The sequence below is a fragment of the Gopherus flavomarginatus genome, chromosome 9, assembly GCF_025201925.1.
Source record: "Gopherus flavomarginatus isolate rGopFla2 chromosome 9, rGopFla2.mat.asm, whole genome shotgun sequence".
Lineage (NCBI taxonomy): Eukaryota > Metazoa > Chordata > Testudines > Testudinidae > Gopherus > Gopherus flavomarginatus.
The window spans coordinates 65,915,701-65,932,322 of NC_066625.1; the positions used below are offsets into that span (position 1 = coordinate 65,915,701).

Genomic DNA, 16,622 nt, shown 5'->3' on the forward strand with positions numbered 1-16,622 from the left:
AATGATTTGGTAGAAAAAAATAGGAGAGGTGTCAGATTAACAGCCTGGCTGAAGTCCCTTACCTACCAAATGGCTACAGTATGGACTGCAACAATGCAAGCTTCACACATTGTCCTGCCATATGCCTCCACCCTGATCTGGAGGTACCAACTCTAAGGGTTCTGCATTTCCTTCTTACTCCATGTGCAATTCTTATTCTTGCTGGTGAACATGCACTCCTGCAATATGTCCCATTTGAAACCAAGGGGATGACTTGTGTAGGTGTTTGCTAGCATAAGTAAATGGGCACTCAGTTTGGCTCTCAATTACCACACCCATTTGATCTCCAGTTTCTTTGCTTACTCCTTACAAAGTTGATTGATAATGAATGAGGTGGTGAACTTCGTGATACAGACGCTTGTCAGCTGAGACCTAGAGGGTGACCTACTTCAGCTCTCAAAGGACATCAGGCAGTGACAACTTCCATTTACTACTAATCTGGACTGGATTTGAATCAGTGGCCTAGATGTGGAATGCATATCCTGTTGCCATTCCCTCACGCCGGTCACAATCACAGGAACTTTACAAAGTATCTTTCAACACCTGAATTATGTTAGAAGTCATGAAATTGTTTAACAGGGATGATCCTTTTGGATCTCACAGCTGTCCCTGGAGAGTCTCACCAAACCTAGATCTGTGTGTTTTCTGCTGAGTAATGGGTTAATAATGCATACAAAGATGTCTAATAATGGCTGCAGTACAACATACCAGAGCCCTGTCTACCAGGGCTAATTCACCAGGGCTAATTTTGCTGATTTAAGGAGACCCCAGTGGGAAGCTTGTCCTTCAGGAGGGATGGCCAGAGCTAGTGAACAGCCGATTTGCCCTCCCATGGGGATTCAGCATAAGCTGTCTCAAGTGACAACAGCTCACGCTCCTGAAGAAGTTGCAGAAAGTTTCAGGTGCTGCAGAGATTAAAGTCAAGACCTTTGTGCCTGGCATAGATGGATCTTCTTTCAGTCACTTCGGTGTAGGTGTCAGATATACAGACCTCACTCTGGCAGTCTCCTGCCTGCTGACAGCTACTAGGAGAGCACTGGGGAGAGTGAGTGAGAATTATCACATTTTCACACCATCTTAAAGTACCAGTGTTTTCATTACTGTGAGGTTTATAAGTTTATATTAAAACTTAAAAGTTTCATTGTTGCCTGTGTAGTTTCTGAGCACAAGGGATTCCGGCTTTTTAACTATCATTGTTCAGTTAAAATGACTAACTTCATCAAACTTAGTTATTCCACCATTGCAAAAACTTGTTTTATGGTGTGCACCAGGAAGCCTAGCGATGCACCTTTGGCATTTCCAACTTCACTTTCACCCTCTGGGTAATTTGAAATCAGCAGTGATGGCTGAAGGAAATGTTATTAAACATCCCCAATAATTTTACCAGAATTGTGAGGTCCGTGGATGACCAACATTTAAAGTAGGTGTCAAAAATGGGCAGTTATTCTGGAGTCTGGCAGAAGCCATGCAAACATGAGAGGGATCAATGTGAAGAAGACTCTGAGTGAGGGAAGAACGGGCCTTTTATGTCCAATCGAATTAGCCATGATGTGGATGACTTCGCAACCATGTTTGGGTTCATTGCAGCGTTACCTCATGGGCCATGAAGTAGTGCAATAATGATGACACAGGGATGGCCAAAACACAAATGGTGCTACTGCCCTGTTACTGTTATATTGTCAGAGGCTTTCTGCCTAGGATCAATTTATCTTGGTGTTAGCAAGCATAGGCTGGTATTTTCACCTCACACTTCTATGATTCTTTTAAAAATATGCTCTAAATAGAGCATTGTGAAAGTTTTGAAATATAACCCAGTCTCTATAGTTCCTCCTGTTCTTTTCCTTCTGTCTAGGCCAAGCAGACCAAATTGATTCATCAACCATCTTTCTTCTTCCTTCTCTGTGTTACACTCTGTTTCTCTCTCTCTCTTATCAATTAATCTCTCTCTCTCTCTCTCTGTGACCCTTTTCCTCTTTTGTCTCCCTCTGCTGCACATTACCTGCTGATAACTATTTTATAGCTAATATTCAGTTTCTGGTCTCTTGAAAACTTTGAAGCCAAATCCCAGCTGATTAATGTACAGTAGTGCTTCATGGGTATGTTTCCCCTACACAAAATGAAACAGACTTACAGAAACAAGTAAAACTAAAAAAATTTTGTTTCTAATCAAAGCTAAGCTGAAGCCTGTGTTTAAAACCAGGAAACTTTCTGGATTAGCCCATTTATTGTTACCAGATGTATGGGACCAAAGTCTGCTGCAGGTTCCCAAAATCATTCCGGGCTCTAATTTTCGCCTTTTCCCCCCGAGATTGAGCCTAGGTACACTTCTCACCAGTCTTACCCATATTTAGCTGAAGTGATTCTGGTGCATAATCAGATGCCTATATTTGTAAATACATGTGTGTTCCTATAGACACAGACCCACTCAGAGACCTACAGCTCTAACCAGGGCAACGTGAGAGGTTGGCAGAGAAGAAAGATCAGACCCCAGATCAGGGAGCTTTCAGATTTCTGTTTACTTCTTGAAGTGAGTCAGCTCACCCCCTTCACTGTAGTAATTTAGCTCAGGAGCCTGCCCCCACCACTAAATGAAACCTCCAGGCTGGGCACAGGTCTCATTTTAAAGCCTGGTACCTACCACATTTGGGTTTTGCCATCTTGGTTTTCAAGGCTGTAAAAATAATTGTCGGTGATTCAGAGAGACAAGGTGGGTGAGATAATCTCTTTTATTGGACCAACTTCTGTTGGGTGAGAGAGACACAAGCTCTCAAACCACACAGAGCTCTTCCTCAGTGATTCAGAGGATTAATTTTTTCTTCTCTTCTTCCAGCCTGGAGGCAAGTAAGTGGCTTCCTTTGAGGCCACTGCCAAAACCTCTGTGGGTATGTCTACACTGCACTTAAAAGCCCGCAGGTGCCAGTGCCAGCTGATTTGAGCTCTGGCTAAGGGGCTGTTTATCTGGAATGTAGACATTCGGGTTTGGGCTGGAGCAAGGTGGGAGGGTCCCAGAGCTCATGCTGCAGCGAACAGCCCCTTAGCCCAAGCCAAGCCTGAGTCCACTGGCCCAGGCCAGCCACAGCTGTCTAGTTGCAGTGTAGACATACCCTTTGTGCACAGATTGTCCTCCTCTCTCCCAAGGAACCAAGCATGTCATCTTTGCATGTGGTGCAAACAATTGGGTTGCTTCAGATTTCCCACGCTAGCTCGCGAAAGATATTTCAGTGACTACTTTATTTCTTTTACTGCCATCAAAGGCTGATCCTTAAAGCTCTCCTCTTGCTCTTTTTTTTTTTTTGTTCTGCCAAGTCAAACTGCTCTTGAGACTAACCATTCTCATCTGTTTCAGATGGAGATTATTTTACATTTACAAGACATGAACCCATCGGAGTGTGTGGACAGATCATCCCTGTGAGTATCTCTGCTAGTGCCTTGTATTTATTTTCATTTGAACCAGCTCTCTTTAAAAGACACATAAAACATGGACCTCAGCTATGTGTGTTTTCCATTACGAAAAGAAGCTGAGCTCATATTGTTGACATATCTTTAACAGTCTCTCTGCAAATGCTTATTTGAACACGCTAATAGGGTTTTAGCTCTGGTATTAGGAGTTAAGTTCTCAAGTCATAGAATTCTCATGATTAAAACAAGCAAAGCAAAACACAGTGTTAATATGCTGTCATTGGTTATGGATGTTCGCACAACTTATGGAAAATTGATGCTTTGCTGTGGCAGTCATTTTTTATTTAGTTAGTTTTTACTGCAATTTAACAGACTCCTCCAAGTTCCTGGGACAATGTTATGTATTTTAATTCTGTTCTTTCCTGGTGTTTCTTTTTATAAAGCTTTTAGAAAAGAAGAAACTCCAGAAGACACATCGTTACAGTTAACATTGTGCAGATTATTAAAAACATGAAGGGTTTATTGTATTTGTTGCAAGAGAGAAGGACACTTATTATTTCATTAAATTCAATACTCTTCCTCCCCTCCCCCCGCCCCCCGTATGCACCCTCGGCAAACTCCTGTGATACATTGCATGGGAACTTCATTGAATAAGCATTCTTTTCAAAAGTACTGGTTAATGGTTTCTGGGAGAAATTTCAATGGGAGGCTCATGTACAGCTATTAAAATATGGTGCGGAAGCTTTTCCTTTACAAAGCATTGGGGAACTAATCAAGAATTTTTTGTTGATGTTGGTTTTTGTTTTATTCATGTCTACCAAAAGCCCCTGAGCAGCCAGGGTGTGTTTGTAATGTGCAGCAATTCCAATAAAAAGGAGAAAACCCCAAAAGATGATTTTTAACAGTGTCAAGGCCTTTTTTCTCTTACTATTTACTATTCTATTTCTTTGTAAGAGGTGGCTCTTGTGGTTGGCACTCTATATGAACACCTTGGGAAGGAGCAGGGCCAGCTCTAGGGTTTTTGCCTCCCCAAGCAGCAAAAAAAAAAAAAGCAGTGATCTGCAGCTCTACTGCCGCCGCTTCAGTCTTCGGCAGCAATTCGGCGGCTGGTTCTTCCCTCCGAGACTGAGGGACTGAGGGACACGCCACCCTGGTGACTGAGGGACACGCCACCAAATTGCTGCCGAAGACCTGGACATGCCGCCCCTCACCATTGGCCGCTCCAAGCAGCTGCTTGTTGGTCTGGTGCCTGGAACCGGCCCTGGGAAGGAGCTCATAGTCTAAGCCCCTATCCTGCAAATGCCTACACATATTCTTAACTTGTAGTCACATGAGCTGCTCTGTGGAATGAGTGACTTCAATGGCAATAGACTTGTGCAATAGACTTAAGCGTGTGCGTAGGTGTTTGCAGGATCGGAACCTTAACGCCCATTCCTAAGGCACTGGGCCCTTCCTGGGAGCTGCTCAGTGCCCTCAACTGACAAGTTCTGCTGAAGTCACTGGAAGCTGCGGGTACTGAACACTTGGCTGGAGGTGCCCAAGATCCTGAAGAATGCAGGATTTATTTACTTTATTTAGATTTGCACAAAAGTATAAAAGGGAACCTTATCCAAGGCACCTGCAATGTATTACAAAAATAAAACTGAACAGCCAGCACTACACAAAACTTCCCTCCCTGCTCCAGATCTAACCCCCATCAAAACCTACTCTCCACTGTAGCCTTGAATGCTGCAGTATACCCTGAATGTTAACAAACCCGGGCCATTTGGGGCCAGGGTGCGAACTTCTCCCTGACCTGAGATCCCCTCATGGAGAGCACTCTATTGCTGAGCTCCTCTCTTAAATGAAGGGGGATCCAGCTCAGGTGCTGCTGCTGATCACAGCTGTGGCATCACGACACAAGGAGAGAAGAGATCCAGTAGGTAGAAAGGTCCTAGGCCAGAATCCAGTTGTAAATTAGGCCCTAACAGCACAGTCCAAACCCATTTCCACATAATTCATTACATATGATTTATGCAGATATGTAGGTTGAAGCTTTATTTATATTGATTTTTAGTGTCTTACCTAGCAAAACCTTCCTGGAGAAGGATGAGGAAAGACCTTGCAAGGTTCCTAAGTAGGGATGCCTATTTTCACCCTGCCGCATTTTGCACTATAAAACTCTTCAGAGCTTTACTGCAAGAGGCAACAGAAGTGCAGGCTGTCAGCATACTGTTGGCCCAATGTCTCCACTCCCAGGCTTATATACTGGTGATGGAATTAAAACATCACTCTGTCTCCAAAGTTTATAAACAACTGAGGGGGGAAAAAATTGGGTGTTCGGTGAAGGAAAGACATTTGTGTATTTTTTCAAGCTTGCCAGGGGCTAGCGAGAGGTCTATGAGAGTGGCAGCTGATGTGCATCACGCAGTAACACCTTCTAGCTAGTGGTTGACTCTTCATGACTGATATTTCTATTTTCTTCCAAGTGAGATTATTATAGTTACAGCTATGAGTTCAGTGCTGCAAACACAGATGTGAATAACTTTACTCACATGAAATCAACGGGACTGCTCATGTGAGTAAAGTAACTTACATGCATAAGTGTTTGCAGGATCAGGCCCAAATGCAGAAGGTCCGATACCTTTGATTATTGCTACCAGATGAAATCCTAGCCATTTTGTGCAGCAAATAAATATAATGGGCCATATTTTCTGCTGCGGTAAATTGGAATCCTTCAGTTGAAGTCAATGGAGTTGCACAAATTTACACCAGCAGATAATCTGGCTGCACCAATTTATTGTCTCTATTTTTCTTGTGTGTTTCATACCAATTGTTCAGCAAGAACTTGCAATGAAACCAACACAGATAGCTGACTGTCTTTTTGTCTCTGCTATTTCCATGGCAATGATCTGTAAACACGTTAAAACTTCCTCGGTAAATAAATAGACAATACAGACTCCTGTTCTTTTTGCGGATACAGATTAACACGGCTGCTACTCTGAAACCTGAGTGCTACTGTAGAGATATTGGGAGAGATGTGGGGGGAATTATTTCTTATAATCCCATCAGTTAATTATGTATGGGTTTGCCTAGAAATGTTATGGATTTCTTAAAAAGCATTCAAGGATTTGAAATCTATCTAGCTATAAATAATATAAAAATCTCTGGCACTGATGCAAAATAGTTCTTTCTGAACACCACAGAGCCAGGAGGTATTTGTCCTGGGGGGGCGAGGGTGGAAAGAGGTGCCAATCGCAAAATAGTCAATGAAATTAAAAGCTCTGATTAAAAAAATTGACATATAACCCAAAATTCTTTTTGAGAAGATAGGGGGCGGAGGTTATAATTCTTTGAGTAGAGGAGAAAGAAGAACTGAAAGGTCACTGTTGCCTCTTTCTTAATGGTGGTAATTAAAAAAACCCTTGCTTTGTGCTGGGAAAGATTTATGTTGAGGATAAGCCTGAGAAATCTGTGAGGTAGCAGCTTGACATCTTGAAAACAAAGCACCACTGCAATATTTTTCCATCTATCAACTTTTATTTTTTCCTACAGTGGAACTTCCCCCTGCTGATGTTTGCATGGAAGATTGCCCCAGCTCTGTGCTGTGGCAATACAGTAGTTATTAAACCAGCAGAGCAAACACCACTCAGTGCACTTTATATGGGAGCCCTCATCAAGGAGGTAAGAATAATTGACAGGAATAATGTCTCTGGCTCTCCTTACAGCTAAGGAACTACCACAGCATGTCTAGTTCAATATGCCTGGTCAATTTTCACAAACCACGTTTCCTCTAATTCTGTTTTGCTAGGCTGGCTTTCCACCAGGAGTAATCAATATTTTGCCAGGATTTGGTCCAACTGCAGGCGCAGCGATAGTTTCTCACATTGGCATAGATAAAATTGCTTTTACTGGATCTACTGAGGTAAGTGTATTCTAAAATATGTTACTGTAAGATATCAATCCAGAAAATATTTGGGAACGACAGCCAAGCTGTTGACTGAAGTTCCTCTGGGTCATCCAGCAGAAAGGATATACCCACACCAGAATGTTCTGTCCTTCCCAGCTAAATCTACATATTATCACACTACCAAAGCAGAGATGTCAGTTTCCCCTTAACACCTGCTCTACCAAATACCATGGCACAAGAAGAACATGTGGAAAAATATTGCTAGGATTTCCTATGGGCTTGTGAGGATATGAATTAGGACACATGGGTAGATAGATTGTGTAGTATAAGCCACAGGGTGCACAAGTCCCTCTTTGGTGTCCATAATCTGCATGACCTAGAAGCTACTGAAGAGGTTAATTCTGAAGAGAACGGTTTTAATCTACATTAAAGAGGCTGAACCAATCAGAACAGTGACTTTGCCTAACTCTCAAATATGTGCAAAGACCACTGTTATCATTCAGGAGTTGGGGATAATAGAGGTACTACAGGCTGATGCCACTAGAAAAGGGTCCTTATCTCTCAGTCTGAGGAGAGGAAAAAAGGAAACTAGAAGGAGAGGAATCTCAATGGGAGTTTCAGGATTGGTAATATTTAGAGAGTGCTAAGAACAGGCTCTGTTCCATTGAGACTTTGACAGACCATTGTATGGGCAGATCCTACGATTCCAGGGGTCTATTCCCTCCTTGATGTGTGTACGTGACTCCCACTAGGCTCAATGGGTATTTTGTGTGCATCAAGGGTAGACTACACTCCGTAGTGAGATAGATTTGCTCTTGGTGTGAGATTATAACCTGATCCAGCAGCCCTTATATGCAGGCATGGTAACTCTCACTGAAGTCACTGGGAAACTTGTGCGTGCAATGACTGCAGGATCAGGCTAACGTATTACTTTTAATACTTTTTGGTGCTATACAATCTATAATAAATCTTAGGTATCACAGTGTATGGGCCTAAATTGTCAGTATAATGTGTATGCAATTGTGTGCCTAGTTTGCACACACAATTACCTTGGAGAAAATTACCATGTGTAATTATGTGTGGATTTTTATTAAAATTTAGGTTATAATATACAAAAAGTAACAAAGTCAATTGCAACAAACATCAGATTCCAGATTACTTTTGAGAAATTGCAACAATTTCATAACAACTCCTGTTCTGTAAGCAATTTACCTTAGCACCATAGAATATTGGAAATTTTAATATGAGGTCTGTCTTTCCCCCTTCTTCTCCCCCTCCCCCATAAATTAAGTTGAAACAATTGTTTTCACAAAGGTATGTGGTCTGTGTTTAAGATAAATATTCTATTATACAGGATGTTGCGCTGTTTGGAGGAGAAATAATACAGATGGGTTAGGTTTCAAAGTTGTCTTTTGTAGCCAAAATAAATTTTTATTGTAGTTCAAGACAGCTTTAGTTTTAATAGGCGTTTAAAACTCAAAAGCTGTGGGTTTTATACTAACTCAGTGCCTACCTTTAAAAGCCTTACTAATAGGAAGTGAAAAGCATTACTGAGATGAAAAAGCAATTCTCTAAGAACCTAAAGCAAGAACAGATGGAACATTTTAATGCAGAGTTAGTGTAAACTGTTCCATATTGTTTCTGATTTCCTGTAACACTGAATTCTTGTAACAGCAAGTCAACATTGTAACATTTTAGACATGGTCCTGTAATATCAATGGTTATACAGAGCATCAGACTTCTCAGAAACTGTTTTCACATTTTTTAATGAAATAAACATGGAAATGTTTTGTGTGTCTACTCTTATCTACAGCAGGTCAGTTGTATATTCCAGTGATGTGGTTTCCTACAGCTATCAGATACACTCAGAGCCAGAATATTCCATTCCCACAGCTCTTCCAGGTGCTAGCACAGGCAGTTAATATTTTAGCTCTAACAAGTTAATGATAAAACCTATTAGAAGAAAAGCAAAGTTATTCAAGTTTAAGTGCCTGAGGCATGGGTTTTTCTCAACTCTCCACCACTAGAACCTCTTGCTTATACAGTAAACAATTCATATTTTCCTGTACAAGCTAATTAAGCTCCCCAACTGCCTGCAAAAAAAGTGTGTTTGCAGAATCTGAATTAATTGGGTTTTACTGTGTCTTTTTCAGCAGTGTTCCTTTAGGGAGGGTTGGGGGAAGAGGTCATTCTTGGTACAATTTCGTAAATAATAAAAACTCAACAAACAAAAGAAATAAGACTAAAAGAGTCCAAGTGGATGACCATGACTCCATGCTGGAGTCCATTGTGAGGGCTCAAGTCTAGGTCTGTACAATGATGACCATTTTTTCCTCATATTTTGACTTCAATCTCTAACTCATTTAGGCCCCACTTCAGGGAAGCACTGAAGCACGTACTTTATATCCATGCCTGTTCAAGACAACGCATCAGAACATGCTTTAACTTTAAGCATATGCTTAAGTTCTGTCTTGAATAGGGATGCTTTCCTCAATTAGGGCTATAAACGACATCTCTCATTTTCCTCTCCTAAACTGAGATAGCCAATATGATCCCAGTTGACTGGAGTGATAAAAGGCTTCTGTTCTCTCAGTAAACAATGTAACTCATGATAATAGCAATGGAATGCACATTGAATCCAGAGAAATATCCTCCCCCCACTCCTCGAGAACTTGGCAGAATCTTCTGGTTGAGCCAAACTCATTTTACAGTCCACCACTCATTCCCTTCTGCAGCACAGCATGAAGGGGAGTAAAATAGGGTTGCCAACCCTTCAGGATTGTCCTGGAGCCTCCAAGAATGAAAGATTAGTATTTAAATAAAGATTATGTCTTGTGATGAAACCTCCAGGAATACATACAACCAAAACTGGCAACCCTAGCTCAGTAAATCACTCAGTTAATCACATAGTAAAGGAGTCAGGGGTATACATATGGGTCAGGTGGCCACATGCTATGTCTTCTGTCACTGTAAAGCCGCCAGCATGCCATATTACACAAGCTCTGCTCTGTGCAAGTTGGGGTGCGTGGTTTGACTTGCCAGCAGCGGACAGAGTTAGAAAGAAGTGATTGTATTTGTCATTCTCAAGTTTCAGAGTGGTAGCTGTGTTAGTCTAACAGCAAAAAGAATGAGGAGTACTTGTGGCACCTTAGAAACTCACAAATTTATTTGGGCATAAGCTTTCGTGGGCTGAAACCTTCATCAGATGCATGGAGTGGAAAATACAGTATGAAGATATATATACACAGAGAACATGAAAAAATGAGAGTTGCCATGCCAGCTCTAACAAGACAGTCCCTCACTCTCACAGATCTTGGGAGACAGGCCAGTTCTCGCTTACAGACAGCCCCTCAACCTGAAGCAAATACTCACCAGCAACCATACACCACACAACAAAAACACTAACCCAGGAACCTATCCTTGCAACAAAGCCCATGCCAACTCTGTCCACATATCTATTCAAGGGACACCACCATATGACCTAATCACATCAGCCACACCATCAGGGGCTCATTCACCTGCACAACTACCAATGTGATATATGCCATCATGTGCCAGCGATGCCCCTCTGCCATGTACATTGGCCAAACCGGACAGTCTCTATGCAACAGAATAAATGGACACAAATCAGATGTCAAGAATTATAACATTCAAAAATCAGTCGGAGAAGACTTTAACCTCCCTGGACACTCAATTACACACCTAAAAGTCGCAATTCTTCAACAACAAAAAACTTCAAAAACAAGAGTCCAATAAGAAACTGCAGAACTGGAATTGATTTGCAAACTGGACACCATTAAATTAGGGCCTGAATAAAGACTGGGAGTGGATGGGTCATTACACAAACTAAAAACTATTTCCTCATGCTAATTTTTCCCCTATTGTTACTCACACCTTCTTGTCAACTGTTTGAAACGGGTCATCCTGATTATCACTACAAAAGTTTTTTTTCTCCTGCTGATAATATCCCACCTTAATTGATTAGTCTTGTTAGAGTTGGTATGGCAACCCCCATTTTTTCATGTTTTCATGTTCATATATATTGTGACAGACCCAGACCAGTGAGGTACAGGAGTCTGGTAGAGGGCAAATATACTGGTCACTGTGGATGAGTAGTTTTCTGTTCCCTGAGTGACCAGAGCAGGGGCTGCACTAGAATAATCAGGAAGCTGCTAGAACCAATTAAGGCAGACAGGCTGATTAGATCACCTGCAGCCAATCAAGGCAGGCTAATCAGGGCACCTGGGTTTAAAAAGGAGCTCACTCCAGTCAGGTGGGGAGGAGCCAGAGGAGAGGAAGTGTGTGTGAGTAGCTGGGAGCAAGAGGCACAAGGAGCTGAGAGTGAGAGGGTGTGCTGCTGGAGGACTAAGGAGTACAAGCGTTATCAGACACCAGGAGGAAGGTCCTGTGGTGAGGATAAAGAAGGTGTTTGGAGGAGGCCATGGAGAAGTAGCCCAGGAAGTTGTAGCTGTCATGCAGCTGTTACAGGAGGCACTATAGACAGCTGCAATCCACAGGGCCCTGGGCTGGAACCCGGAGTGGAGGGCGGCCCAGGTTCCCCCCAAACCTCTCAACTCCTGATCAGACACAGGAGGAGTTGATCCAGACTGTGGGGGAGATCACTGAGGTGAGCAAATCTGCCAATAAGCACAGGACCCACCAAGGTAGAGGAGGAACTTTGTCACAACATATATATCTTCCTACTGTAATTTCCACTGCATGCATCTGATGAAGTGGGTTTTAGCTCACGAAAGCTTATGCTCAAATAAATTTGTTTGTCTCTAAGGGTACGTCTACACTACGGGATTATTCCGATTTTACATAAACCGGTTTTATAAAACAGATTGTATAAAGTCCAGTGCATGCGGCCATACTAAGCACATTAATTCAGCGGTGTGCGTCCATGGTCCGAGGCCAGCGTCAATTTCCGGAGCGTTGCACTGTGGGTAGCTATTCCATAGCTATCCCATAGTTCCCGCAGTCTCCCCCGCCCCTTAGAATTCTGGGTTGAGAGCCCAGTGGCTGATGGGGCAAAAATCATTGTTGTGGGTGGTTCTGGGTAAATGTCGTCAGTCATTCCTTTCTCCAGGAAAGCAACAGCAGACAATCATTTCGCGCCCTTTTTCCCTGGATTGCCCTGTCAGACGTCATAGCACGGCAACCATGGAGCCCGTTCAGCCTTTTTTTTTTACAGTCACCGTATGTGTACTGGATGCCGCAGACAGAGGCGATACTCCAGCGCTACACAGCGGCATTCATTTGCTTTTGCATGATAGCAGAGATGGTTACCAGTCATTCTGTACCATCTGCTGCCAGTGTAATTTGGCAATGAGATGATGGTTATATGTCCTTCTGTGCTGTCTGCTGCTATCATGGGTGCCCCTGGCTGAGATCGGCCGGGGGCGCAAAAGCAAAACTGGGAATGACTCTCTGAGTCAATCCCTCCTTTATGGTTTCTAAAAATAGAGTCAGTCCTGCCTAGAATATGGGGCAAATGTACTAGAGAAGCAGTGTATCAGATCCCGCAGAAATGATGAGCTACATGCCATTCATGGGGGGTGCCCTTGCAACAACCCCACCCGTTGCTTCCCTCCTCCCCCAACCTTCCTGGGCTATCGTGGCAGTGTCCCCCCGCATTGGTGTCATGAAGTAATAAATAATGCAGGAATAAGAAACACTGAGTTTTTAGTGACATAAAATGAGGGGGAGGCAGCCTCCCAGTGCTATGATAGTCTAGGCAGGACATTAAGCAGTGTGGGGGAGAGGAGCCCAGCATCCCACTGCTATGATAGTCCAGGCAGTACAGAATCTTTTCTTTTCACATGAAAGGAAGGGGGCTGATTGAAGCTCAGCCCCCAGTTGTTATGATGAAGATGGTTACCAGCCATTCTGTACCATCTACTGGGAATGACTGGGAGTCATTCCTATTTTCACCCAGGCACCCCCGGCCAACCTCACCTGAAGCCAACCAGGAGCACTCAGAGGTTCATAAGAAGGACAGTTACCAGTCCTACTGCACCATCTGCCACCACAAAGGGGAGAGGAGCAGATACTGCTCTTCACTGCTGCAGCATCGCATCTACCAGCAGCATTCAGTAGACATAGGGTGACATTGAAAGAAGTCAAGAAATGATTTCTTTCCCTTTTCTTTCACATGAGGGGGGAGGGAGTAAATTGACGAGCTATTCCCTGAACCACGCTGGACAATGTGTTTGAACATACAGGCATTGGGAGCTCAGCCCAGAATGCAAATACTTTTCGGAGACTGCTGGGGACTGTGGGATAGCTGGAGTCCTCAGTACCCCCTCCCTCCCTCCATGAGCACCCGTTTGAGTCTCTGGCTTCCCGTTACGCTTGTCACGCAGCACTGTGTAGTCTGTAGATTTTTTTTTCAAATGCTTTGGCATTTCGTTTTCTGTAACGGAGCTCTGATAGAACAGATTTGTCTCCCCATACAGCGGTCAGATCCAGTATCTCCCGTACGGTCCATGCTGGAGCTCTTTTTGGATTTAGGACTGCATTGCCACCCGTACTGATCAGAGCTCCACGCTGGGCAAACAGGAAATGAAAATCAAAATTTCGCAGGGCTTTTCCTGTTTACCTGGCCACTGCATCCGAGTTCAGATTGCTGTCCAGAGCGGTCACAGTGGTGCACTGTGGGATACCACCCGGCCCGGAGGCCAATACCATCAATTTGCGGCCACACGAACCATAATCCGATATGGTAATACCAATTTTAGCGCTACTGCTCTCATCGGGGAGGAGTACAGAAACCGATATAAAGAGCCCTTTATATCAATATAAAGGGCCTCGTAGTGTGGACGGGTACAGCGTTAAATCGGTTTAATGCTGCTAAAATCGGTTTAAACACGTAGTGTAGACCAGGCCTAAGGTGCCATAAGTACTCTTTAGTCTTTATTCTCAATTTATATTTCAAATTGCCACATAAATTAATCATGTACTCAGCAGCATTGACTGCATCTCCATAATCTTCAGTGGAGCCGGTAATGCCTGGCCACAATGGAAAAGACAGTGGATAGTTGGCATCCCCAAACCCCTCATCCAATCCTTCTGAAGGCCTACATTCCCACTGGCTTCACCTCATAGAATTAAGGAACCATGAGGCAGACATTTTTGCAAGTGTGCCTTTCACAGGTCTTTATGTAGAAAGGGGGACATTTGTCCCTAACAGGAAGTTTAATTCAGATTAGAGAGGAGAAGAATCCATGCAGAACTTGCTATTGCACTTGAATCAATCAAAATATGAACTAGTCATTTCATGATGGCTCAGGTGTTAGGTTTGTGATTGTTTTGTTGAGCAGTTTGTACTCTCCGGTTTGTCTCTAGTTCTGTCTCAGACTCTTGGGCACTTTGAGAATTTTTTTAAAATGTCACGTGTGCAGAATCCATCTTCCCTTCATGGGTGTAGTTTGGGGAGGTCAGGGGGTTTTGCCCTTCCCAAACTGCAAGCCTCGGGCAGGCATGGAATTTGCCTCCCCTATGCATGGCCCCTTTGGCCTGATTGGAGCTGCCCCCACCCCAAATATAAAGTCAAACTATGCCTATGCTTCCCTTTCGTCTTCCCATCCCATGAATAATGTTTTCCCTGATACTATCACTATTCCCTTCCCCCATCCCCTTTCCTTCATGGCTCATCTCATGCACAAAACAGTGATCCTTCACCTCTTTCATCCTGCACACCACTTTGCAAGACAAACATACCTCCATGGATCACCTCCTCTCCTAATCCCCCAATGCATGGTTCTCAATGGTTCATTAGGAAAAATTCTCCAGACCATTGGTGGTTTATGAACTATGCTTTGAGAATCAATGCACTGAAGGAAAAAAATCATACTGAGCACAAGGTCCAGATTTGGAACATTTTGCCATGGTCCTTTTAGGTTTCAGCAGCGCTGTTGGCTTCTCTGCGTGCACTGGTTTATACTCTTCAACAGCCTGCTTGATGGAAGGATTTTTAACAAGGTTGGTTGTTTTTATTAGGTAATTTTTTATGAATCAGACCCCAATTGTGTCCCTTCTCAATTACTGCAAACTTCTCCTCTCTGACCCCATTGACACCCTATTTCTCCCCCACCACCTCGGTCAAATGTTAGCTGCCAAATGGGACCTTCCTCACCAATTGAGCTGACCATGTCACCACCTATTTGTATTCCCTCAGGGGCTCCCACTACTTTGAGTTTACAGGTCTCCTCCTTGCTTTCACAGCTCTTTGTGACTCCGCTCTTGCCACCTACCTCATGGGTTTGGTTTCCTGTCATATTTCCGTCACCCTCTCTACTTGACCATTGGTGCCAGTCCAGGGTGAAATCCTTGACCTGTTGAAGCCAGTGGGAGCTTTGCCATTGACTTTAGTTGGGCCAGGATTTCACCCCAGTTGCCCTGTTTATTTCACATAACCATCTCCATTTTTTCTATGCCACCCTCTGTTTGATTCCCTCACCATCTCACTACCTTATCCACATTTACATCCCTTTTAAAAATACAGTTCTCCCAGGAGGCCCACAAGGAGTGATTATGTTAAAGTTACATACAATCAAATGATCTTTTAAAAAGTTAAGGTATCCCAAGCTCTGGATTTCCCAGTGTGTCCCTGTACTTGCCTTTAGATGCTAGTTCTTTAGGGCAGGAGATATCTTCATTTTTGATCACTTTACAGGTCTCTGTAGGTTGTCAACACTAGATAATGCAGTATTAATGGTGGACAGAAGTGAGAATTGAAGACTGATCCAAAAGCACCTTTAACGTTTTTTTCACCATATGGAATGGGGTCATGTATTAACTGAGCCATTATCACACAATTCTCTTCTCTTTCCCTATAGTAAAATGAACTGCTGCAGCCATTGTTTACAACAACATACATTCTTGTGAGGGGGCAACAATTTACATATATCTCAAATGCAGAGCGGTAGTTCTTCCTCTTCCTAAGATCTTTTGATTCTTTAAAGACAGGCTCTCTAAATAGTGAGGGGGAAAGGGCTCAGAAAGGCAGAAAAGCTGTTATTGTAGCTGCCAGCCAAATTCTGGAGCCACCAAAAATGCCTGTGTTATTGAATGCACTAAAACATTAACTTCATATTTACAACCACAACACATTGTACGTTCAAAAATGGAGGGGGTTGAGGCCAGGTTGAGAATCAGGCCCTCTATGTTACATTTACTAAACTAGTAATAGTATTATCATCATAAGATACTAACACAACTAATCCAATGTCTATCTGTATATAAAGCATGAATTCTTGTAAGGACATATAGGACTAATAATATTATCTAATGA

The 16,622-nt window shown here is 43.1% G+C and overlaps 1 protein-coding gene across 3 annotated transcripts in view; it reads left to right on the top strand.

Moving 5' to 3' along the window:
• Positions 1 to 16,622, top strand: part of ALDH1A2 (aldehyde dehydrogenase 1 family member A2) — a 75,195-nt gene that overhangs the window by 38,329 nt on the left and 20,244 nt on the right. For all 3 annotated transcript variants that reach the window (XM_050967983.1, XM_050967982.1, XM_050967981.1), the window contains exons 5-7: positions 3,386 to 3,447; positions 6,973 to 7,101; positions 7,229 to 7,342. In XM_050967983.1, the coding sequence (XP_050823940.1) occupies positions 3,386 to 3,447; positions 6,973 to 7,101; positions 7,229 to 7,342 (305 nt within the window). The remainder of the gene's footprint in view (positions 1 to 3,385; positions 3,448 to 6,972; positions 7,102 to 7,228; positions 7,343 to 16,622) is intronic.